Below are 10,877 nucleotides of genomic sequence, written 5' to 3' on the forward strand. Positions count from 1 at the left end.
TTTTAACAAGCTGAGCATATCAGGAAAGAAAAGTGTCCTGGTGACATTTTAGTCGCTCAATACAGGAATGTCTTTGGGTGCTGTGACTTTAATTTTTTTATTTTGTTGTTGTTTGCTTTACGTCACACCGTCACATATAGGTCTTATGGCGACGATGGGACAGGAAAGGCCTAGGAATGGGAACAAAGCGGCCGTGGCCTTAGGTACAGCCTCAGCATTTGCCTGGTGTGAAAATGGGAAACCACGGATAACCATCTTCAGGGCTGCCGGCAGTGGGATTCAAAACCCACTATAGTCCATCTTCGTAGTAAGCGTCTTTCTGGACGACCGGAGGTGTGGCCTAGCCTCGTGTGCGAGGAACTATGGGAGCGTTCGCGCTGGTGGTGGGGGAAGAACTTGAACCTTTCCTCCAGCTGACACAGTCGAGTTCAGGCAGCGGACGTAGCCCTGGGAACTGACTGAAATAGTGTGGAAAGCTTAGGCGCGATACGTTCCCGGGTCGGGGTGGTCATTATGCAATGGCTCATCGGTGTACATACATCACACTAACTCAAAGGTGTAGGAATTACTTAATATGATAAACTAGTGAAAATAAAATAGTGCCGTACATTGTACAAATCGAGTCTTATCTTTCGATTGTCTGCCTTAAAACCTTGTCAATTAACTACACAGGCCTTTGAGCATAACATTCTAAAATTTCAGTTCTATTCCAGTACGGAAATACTTCGTAACTTTCGTCGTAAATGTTGGTGACGTCAAGAAATCAGAGGGTCATGCCTAAAAGAATTCATATCGGATGATGCTTTCGACACAATTGAAATAAATCTCAGTGTATAGTAAAAGTGGAGGTGAATATTTTGGCACTCTGTAGCCTTTAATTTATTCTTATACATTCTTATTATACATTCTTACGAATATGAAATCTGTTATATAAAATTGAAAGGTTTGAACCATTTGATAGAAAATCAATTGAACATAAGACAGTAACTTGCAACTGGTAATACTGCGAATAAAGGAAGTTCGTTTGAAACTGTACTGTACTGTATACCAAGGAAAGGCGCATCGGTACGCGCTATCAGTTCATCAATCGCCTAACGAATAGGAGGAAGTTGTTTCCACTGACAGCCTGGAGATATAATCTACTTAACGTGATTTCTAGTGAAATACGTATAAAAGAGATTAATTAATGCAAATTTGTCGCGAAAATGAAGAGAAGAAGCATTAGCAGAAATACTTCAGCTACTTTCATAATAACATTAACAATGTCTACTTTTCTTGTCCATCAGAAGAAATATAATAATATATAATACTCTTGAATAACCTGCTATTGTTATGACTGAGAGAACAGGTCTCCTACAGCAACAGCAGCAACAAAAACAACGAAAACAGCAACAAAATGCTCCGGAACAATAGACAATATAAATCTGTCTCATAAAATCAGAGCAAAAATATTATCGAACTTCTTACGTGTTCTATGATCACGTTTGTTTAATATTCGGAGTTCAGGGATCGTATTTACAAATTATTCAGAATAATCTTCACTCTCGTCTGAATCAGTGTCATCTGAAGTTTCACCGAGGTTGATGTCGGACTGGTCTAATTCTAATTCCTTATGCATGGTGTTGTCACGCTCCCAGTATTCCTGCTCAGTGTCTTTTACGGGGTCGCAACATTTTTTCCGTTTGTCTTGCGAATACTGTGCAAGCAATATCCGCAAAGAGCTTCCTTTTTGTCGAGTGTGTCTGCTGTCAAGTCACGAGTGATCTATAAGACAGAGAAATATTTCGTACAGAATAAGCATTTTTATTTATACTGGGAATAGGAGCGCCTCATTTATGAACAGTGAAGGCATTAGAGATGCTATGGCACACATTTTTATGCTAAAAAACTAATTATGCTGTATTACTATTAATTGAGATATATTCTTTTTTTTGCTAGGGGCTTTACGTCGCACCGACACAGATAGGTCTTATGGCGACGATGGGATAGGAAAGGCCTAGGAGTTGGAAGGAAGCGGCCGTGGCATTAATTAAGGTACAGCCCCAGCATTTGCCTGGTGTGAAAATGGGAAACCACGGAAAACCATCTTCAGGGCTGCCGATAGTGGGATTCGAACCTACTATCTCCCGGATGCAAGCTCACAGCCACGGGCCTCTACGCGCACGGCCAACTCGCCCGGTGAGATATATTCTTATCACGGACCTCTCCTTTGATATCTCCCCAAACCGACTCGGTGTGATTGAGATCTGGATGATATGTTTCATATGTTCACTCATGGTATAAACACTTTCACGTGCCTAGCCTCGCAGTGGTCTCCCAGATTTAGAAGAGGACCTAGAAGCCATGCTCGTCACTTCAGTAATTTCAACTTCACGTAACAACACGCGCCGCTTGAGAGACGTTTTCACTTCAGCGCTAGCCTGGCGACTGGACCTGCTGTAGGAGTGGGGGGACGATAGCTCCCACCACTGCATGCGCAACTATTTCTCGCGCAGGACGCTTTCAACCAAAACGGACTATATCTCCCGGATGCGAGCTCACAGCTTCGCGCTCCTAACCGCACGGCCAACTCGCGCGGTATTTTTACCCTTCGGTTTATTGACTTGGCTTGTATAACCTAAAACTTAGGCTAAGTTGGATTATATTTTAAACACCTACATCACTATTTTCACCTGTATGCAATTATGTTATTTATTTCATTAATATTATGATAATTATCATAATTGAGCATTGTTAACTTATAAGACTCCAACAGACAAGCATTGATTTTGTGTAGAGTTATACTTTTGTTAAATTCACGTCGTTTCGTTTCATGACGTACACGCCTATTCTTTGTTACATTATAGGGTATTTAGATATAGCCTTAAATTTCTTTACCAATTAAGCTCTTCAATAAAGACATACATAACTGTCCCATGCCAAGATATATTGGTAGAATTAGAGCTGTCAAAATGGTTCATAACCCCTTTGATTTATTATCTTGACATGGATCACCCAAAACATAGGTTAGGTTTGGAGAATACTTTAATAATCAGCATTATTTAATGCACCGTTTATTACTTTCATATTCCAAGATGTAATTGAAGCATTTAAATAAAGCATCATACATTAAAATTTAAAGTTTTACCACTAGAACAGCTGACATGGAAAAGTGATTTGAAAATTCAAACAAATTCATCTTACGTTAAAATCTTCAAAAAAATAAACTGTAGACTTTTCCGATATATCACCAGCATTTTTCCAGCTCGCCAAAATCCATTTCTCCCTAGTTTTAGCGTCTTTGGAACGTTTATAAACAATTTGTTTGGGATGTGCAATAGCACATCGGAACTCTACACCATTTATAAGTTTTCTGCCTCACTGTCTGCGCAGGATTCATTTTAAGTCTAAAATATACCACTGAGATTATTATCCAATGTATAGACCTCGAATTTAACCATACTAGACACTAACGTAAAGTAGAAATACGCGAAGTGTATCCTGCTTCTCACAGCACACTACGTGTTATTTCGTCTGCTAATTCAGTCAACCTGTACGATGACGTCAGGCCAATGAGATCGCGTACTTGCGTGACGTGACAGTTTCGTAGATTTTTATCATGTTTGGAGTTATTATTTGTACATTCTGATCACATTTTTGAATTCTGCATGCAATTTTGTATCAGATTATCATATTTTTAATTAAAACCCCGGATCATGCATGTTCCCTGCTCAAGCCTTGAAGGCCTGCAGACGACAAACTTATGCATGGTCAGTGCGATGAATCCTCGGCCATTGTTGTTGACTTTTTAGACTGGGGCCGCTATCTCAATTGTCAGCTGGCTCCTCAATTATCAGAACGTTTAGTTTGGTAATGGGCTAAATTTTGGAACCTTGAAATGTATTTTAAAGTGTACACTATTCATTTGTGTAATAATGTTGTGTTTATGTATGTGTTATCCAGTCTTAGGGGATGTTTTCAAGTTTTCAAAATTATAATTTTATATCGGTCATATCCTTATTTTAATATTATGATATTTTCAGTGTGGACAAACTTACTTTCAATGTTATTAGTTGAAGATTATCTAAAATAAGACCAAAACATGTTCTAAATAAAAAATTGTAAAAAGTATTGAATAGGTGTACCAAACGAGTAATTTTGTATTTAAGAAACTTGTTTAGTTATAGTGTATAGAAGAGGAAGTGTAAACTCTATGCAAGTTACCATGGAATGGCGTACAGATGGCCCTTTGTCATGCCGTGCAGTTTACATAGCCATGAACACACATGCACAGAAATTGTGTTCTGATATAAACAAAGCATGGCGTCCCCCTCTTCCTCACTTAAAGCATTGCTACTAAACTTAGTTGTGATTGAAATGGGCACAGTGGTGGATGTATTGAAGTAAAGTAGAGGAAACCACTCTGATAATTACAGTATCAAGAGGTAATTCAACTAATATTATTTCATACTAGTTAGAAATAGCTGCATCATTTCTGGTTATAATTTGAAAACATTATTTACTGGTTCGTAACTTGGTTGTAGATTTTACTGAAGTTATATCATCATAATTTACCTGTCCAGCCGGGTCAGAGATTTTAACCTTAAATGGTTAATTCCCTTGGCTCAGAGACTCGGTATTTGTAATGTCCTCAACATTTCTGCAACTCACACACCCTACACAACACTATTGTCCACCACAAAACACACATTTTCCTGTACATGGCAGATGGCGCCCACCCTTATTGGAGGGTCTGCCTAACAAAGGCTGCACCAGGCCAGGAATAACCACATGAAATTATTGTTTATCATAATTTACCAACTTGGATATAGAATATGATAAATTCAAGTCAGCAGACTTTGGAGTCCAGTCTAGCATGTGAACGTCAGAATGTTGTTCAAAGAAAACTTTGGTTACATGTGCAGTGTGAACACAGCAGTTATCTTGTCCAATCCTGATAATGAGAATTTCTTCCATGGGGTAAATAGCTCGAACACTAGGAAGAACAGCACCTTCTAAAATGTCCACATGCCCTTTAGCTGTTTTCCTGGATTGGCCGGGCCGAATGGCTCAGACGGTTGACGCGCTGGCCTTCTGACCCCAACTTGGCAGGTTCAATCCTGGCTCGGTATGGTGAAATTTGAAGGTGCTCATATACATCAGCCTCGTGTCAGTAGATTTACTGGCACGTAAAAGAACTCATGCAGGACTAAATTCTGGCACCTCAGAGTCTCCAAAAACCGTAAAAGTAGTGGAACATAAAGCCAACAATATTATTAAAAATAACGTTATTTTATTTACCCGGATTGGAGCAAAATACCTTTTCATCTAACCAGGTTGTAATTTCTCAATCCTGTTGAGGAATAACACTTTCTCGTGGTGCAAAGCCTACTCTTAAGTTCTGTGTGGATAGGAAGAAGTCGCTCGTTTTTTGCAGCTCGTTGATTGTGAATGCCTGCAGCATGGAGTCGGCAACTCATGATAGTTCTTCTTACTGGTAGTTCCAATGTGGCAGTCGCATTACCTATAGTCGCAAATGGAGAATTGTTCATAGTTTGTTCCGGAGTAATTATTTTAGGAGCCTTGTTAAGTCTCTTATGATGTTGCATTTCTTATTCACCTTGTTCTCCAAACTGTCTTAAGACTGCATGGTATTGCTTGAGCTATTGTTTGGAGGGCCATGTAAGCCCTCCACATGCCAACAATACAGCCTTGATTCACTTGTGATAACCTAGGAGCTATCTTACCAAGTTAAAATATAACAAAATCTAGGCCGCCATGAAATCAGTATAGCAGTATACACACTGTGCCTTCAACACTACCTCTTCACTCCCTTCTCCTTTTCAATACTGGAGTAGCCTTCAATACTACCCCTTCATTCCCTACCCCTCCTTTTCAGTACTGGAGTGGGGCAGTGTTGACGGTTTATGTCGGAACACCATTTCTGTGCATGTATTCTGTTCAGTACTATCATTGCTTCTATCTATGAAAAAACTGAGGCATGCAACTCTCACTTAAAGATGATGTCAGTAGCTGGACACTTTTTAGTATTTTCGAGATGATTTAGCTGTCTTGCATCTCCTTTGTGTGGAAGAAGAATAATCTACACTTTTAGTGAAATACAAGTTCAGGTAGCATACACAACACATGATCTTCATAGCATATCAATTGCAATGACTTCATTTTAATAATATCTAAACTATCCAAACACTAAAAAAAAAAAAAAATACCCGCCACTAATTATTAGCTTTTCCGCTGCAACCTTTTCCACTCGCAGCAGCACATTATAAACACTTTCCGATGCATACATAAGATATGTGTTGCTCCGTGTTACACTGCTTCACTTATGAAATATTTTGCATTATGTAGTTGTCTAAATGATACACTAAGCATTCCTTGTCAAAACTCTGCTGATTCAAGTCAGGTAAACTCTTTTTCCAATGCAGTACTTGAATTTTGTCTTAAAGATTCACAACTTTTTCCCTGATTTTATCTTCAGCTTATGTTTTCACTGCACAACTTTTGTACTCAGTTGCTCCTGCAAGAATACATGCATGATTAATAAGATACATTAAGGGGGATTCAGCTCGGTTTTCACAGTTTCTGCCAGAAGATAAAGTAAGTTTAGTTGGCAGGTAAATGGACTGCAACATATATAAATGTAGAGAGTCAATAGCGGATGAATGATTGTCACAACTTAGTGATTGCAGAATACCGAAATGGCATTCTAGAGAATCTTGATTACATTTTCCTGTCAAAATATAGTTGTAATTGCTTTCCCTACAAATATACGGACACATCTAAAGTGTTTTCTGATGTATTAACATTTATGTTCAGATTTGGGCTTTTAATAGATACATCTGTTCGCGTGGATTGCCTCTTCACGGGAGAGTTACGTTTCTGAATTCTTGTAGAGAGATATTTGGGCAGATTAAGAAATACACGGGGGAATGCTTCTGGTTTTAATTTCCACCGCTGTCTTGTAATCTCTACTCTTTCACCATTCACCATAAATTAGTCTACTTTTACTTTTTTTAAATTTATTATTATTTGCTTTATGCCACACTGACACAGTTAGGTCTTACGGTGATGATGGGATAGGAAAGATGTAGGAGAGGGAAATATGCCTGGTATGATAATGGGAAACTATGGAAGACCACCTTCAAGGCTGCCGATAGTGGGGTTCAAACCCACTCTCTCCTGGATGCAAGCTCACAGCTGTGCGCCCCTAACCTCATGGCCAACTTGGCTGGTGGTCTACTTTTATTATGAAATCGCGAAAATGAATATCGCACATGAAACAATTATGAGTCCGTTTTCTGTCATTGGACAGCCTTCTCCCATTTCAAGAGAACCCTACTCCCTTTAGGGGTCTGAAGAAATGCCTGCCTGAAGACAATCAGTCATATCCAGATTTACATCTGGGTACCAGTTCAAAACATGTTACGGCAGTACCTCACACACTGTCTTCAAGCACAATTGCAATGTAAACTACTGTTTGTAAGACATAACACAACTTGCACTATTCACTAATGAATACACCAATAATATAAACTGCCTAAACCTCTTAACAGTGACAATTGAGAGCATTATATAAATTCCATTAACTTGACACAAATTTAACACACACTAATGACAAGTCTCAGGTGATTGTGCTACCGCTGGTGGAAGGACCACCACTCTCTTCCGTCAGCTTGTGGGTGAGAGGAGAAGAGCGCATACTTCCTCTTGTATACGCTATGGTTATATTGCAGTGTAAGGCAGTATAGAACACAACATGGAATTTATTACATTTAAAGAACTTTTTTTTGTTAATGATCAGTTGAAACTGTAAAAATAGTGTAAATACCCATATTAGACTTCAAGAAAATTCTGAAGAGATGTGTTATTTCTATGTCAATGTTTCCTCTATATTTAAATCTTAGAAGTTTCTGTTAATACTTCTCTTCAAAGCATGTTGAACATGACACATTAGAGCATCTTGGGCAGAATTTAAAAATCCCAGACCTCTCTCACGAGGCCAGTGAGTCACCTGAAAGTGCATGAAAGAAACAGTGCTTTTCACTGTTCATTTTTTATTTATTTTTATAGAAACACATACTAGGATAAATACATTGTGTGTTCGTATCTTTCTGTATATGACTTAATTCATCACTTTTTTTTTTTTTTTAACTTTGTGAGAGAGTTGGCATTAGTATGGATATCAAATAGTTTGTGTTTTTCCTGTGTATGTCAGAGTTGTACCTAGTATATTAATGAAAAGCTTAAACGATGCTAACTTTTCACTGTGTAATAATTGCATTTCTCTTTTCATTATTTACTAAGAATGTTTGTGTTTCCAGGGCTCACCGCAGTGGATTGCAATCGAGCTAGAAAGTGCAGAAGCAATTCACTCATTTAAAATACAGTTCCAAGGAGGTTTTGCAGGATCCAAATGCCATTTAGAAACAGGAATGGTTGCAGGAGATATGGAAAAAGTAGAATCATTCTATCCTGAAGATGTAAATTCTGTTCAGACCTTCCAGCTAACCAAACCAGTGACTGCAAAATACATGAAATTTGTATTTGAATCAAGTACAGACTTTTTTGGTAGAATAATTGTTTATAAATTGGAAGTATTTGGAGCTCCCTGATGGAATGCATTTATTAATACTTCAGTGGCTGCATTATATGGTTATAACAAGACCGTATCTTGAAGTGATAAGTGGCTGTGATTTTGATCATTTCTCAAATATTTCATGCAGGAAGTGTTAACTCTGTACCTTTTTCTCTTTGACTTTAGACAAGATACTTCAGTTACCTGCTATAATTATTGTAAATATTACAGGAAATGGTGGCTGAAAATCATAAACATTTTTAAAGTCTCTTTCATCTGCAACTGTTCTAGGGTACAAACATAGATATTTTAGCGTGATTGTCCACATGATGTATGATGGGAAACGAAATGCTGTTGTTACTCATGTATTCTGGCACTGATTTGACAAGAGGTAAAAGAGATAATACATTGTTATTCTTTCTCTTATTACTTGTCCATCTCATCTACCTTAGCTCCCTTCCTTTCTATGCGGGAGATGGTTATGTAGTTGAACTTCCTCTTAAAATAATAATCACCATCTAACAGCCTTCTTTGTCTGTGGTATCTTTCATCTTAATTTGCTGAGTAATGATTTATTTTTCTGTTACTTGGATCTGATTATTCCAACAAATTGCTGGTCTGGAGTCTGTCTCACTGCCAGATCTGAAGAAATGTTTCTAATATCCTTGAAAAATTGAGTCATGAAGGGAGCTTCTTTACATTTGTTGCAAATACAGTAACAGTTTTATTAGTTTCGTTCCTGTACATTTCTTACCCTTCTTACGCTGAGGTCCTGGTGGAATGCCTCTAATTTGCATATTAAGTTATTTTGTTTATACATAAACACATGTTATACAGTTGAATTTGAAGTCTTTAAGAAGCTAATTTAAATGTGGCATTTATCTTGCACTGTTTATGTACACGTCAGTAACATATACAATATGTTCACAATGTTCATGGCGTAAAACATGGTGGCCGGTGCAGTGTGAGTGTTAAGTGTTCTCTGTTATATCATGCGGAAACAGCAAGAACAACTGCATCTAGGTACAAACTCTGTCACTGAAAATGTCTGTGCAGTGTTCTAGTTGAAATATATCACTAAAACATGACACTTTAAGAAGTTAATCAAAGAATAACTGTCTTTCAAAGTCAACTGAGCGACTTCCAAGCTTTCCTAGCAGCAGTGACCACCAGTGCTGGCGACACTACTACCAACCCATGACGAGAAATACTGAGCCTGACTGCTGACTTTGAAACCTTCAAGGACCAAGTGACCACTGAAATTGTTGAATTAAGGACTAAGATATCAATAATGGACGAGACTCTAACCCGTCATGAAATTATTGACGATGTGGCTCAGTATAGCCATCGTAACTGCCTCCTACTGCATGGTATTGCTGAGGAACCTGATGAAGACGTGTATAAAAAAAGTTATGGACTTCGTCAGGGATACCGGGCAAGTTGTCCATGCAGTTAGGAGCATGCAGCTGTGAGCTTGCATCTGGGAGATACTGGGTTCGAACTCCACTGTCGGCAGCCCAGAAGATGGTTCTCCGTGGTTTCCCATTTTCGCACCAGGCAAATGCTGGTGCTCTACCTTAATTAAGGCCACGGCCGCTTCCTTCCCAGCCGGGCTGAGTGGCTCAGTGACCCCAACTTGGCAGGTTTGATCCTGGCTCAGTCCAGTGGTATTTGAAGGTGCTCAAATACGTCAGCCTCGTGTTGGTAGATTTACTGGTACGTAAAAGAACTCCTGCAGGACTAAATTCCGGCACCTTGGCATCTCCAAAAACCATAAAAGTAGTTAGTGGGACGTAAAACAAATATTATTATTATTTATTGCTTCCTTCCCACTCCTAGCCCTTTCCTATCCCATCGTCACCATAAGACCTATCTGTGTCTGTGCGGCGTAAAGCAACTAGCATCAGGGATAAGCTACAACTGGACATCTCACTAGGAGACATTGACCGCTGCCACAGGCTTGGTGAGCGGAAACGTACAACAGCTGACGCTGTAGTGACGGAAGACGACCAATCATCGTGAAATTCCTTAGGTTTCAAGATTGTAACCGGGTTTGGGGGGTTAAAATACTTCTCAAAGGATCTAAATTTCTAATAACCGAATCGCTGACGAGTATCCGGAAACAGAGCTAGGGATATCCTAGGGCATAAGCGGGTATGGACAGTCGAAGGACGTATAGTAGTGTTACTAAATAATGGGAGAAAATATATTAGTACTGTAGGTGACTTGACCAGAGCTCTAAACTCAGCAGGTGTAACAGTGAATTAAGGTTTAAGTCTTAAAATGTTCAGTAGTTTTCATG

At 38.9% G+C, this 10,877-nt stretch overlaps 1 protein-coding gene across 4 annotated transcripts in view; it reads left to right on the plus strand.

The window, feature by feature from the left end:
• The window catches only part of LOC136864768 (nuclear receptor 2C2-associated protein), an 81,285-nt gene extending 72,282 nt beyond the window's left edge, over positions 1-9,003 (plus strand). For all 4 annotated transcript variants that reach the window (XM_067142159.2, XM_067142140.2, XM_067142149.2 and 1 more), the window contains exon 4: positions 8,322-9,003. In XM_067142159.2, the coding sequence (XP_066998260.1) occupies positions 8,322-8,612 (291 nt within the window). In that variant the 3' untranslated portion in view covers positions 8,613-9,003. The remainder of the gene's footprint in view (positions 1-8,321) is intronic.
• The last annotated feature ends 1,874 nt before the right edge of the window (positions 9,004-10,877 follow it).

Source organism: Anabrus simplex, chromosome 1 (genome assembly GCF_040414725.1).
Source record: "Anabrus simplex isolate iqAnaSimp1 chromosome 1, ASM4041472v1, whole genome shotgun sequence".
NCBI classification, from domain to species: domain Eukaryota; kingdom Metazoa; phylum Arthropoda; class Insecta; order Orthoptera; family Tettigoniidae; genus Anabrus; species Anabrus simplex.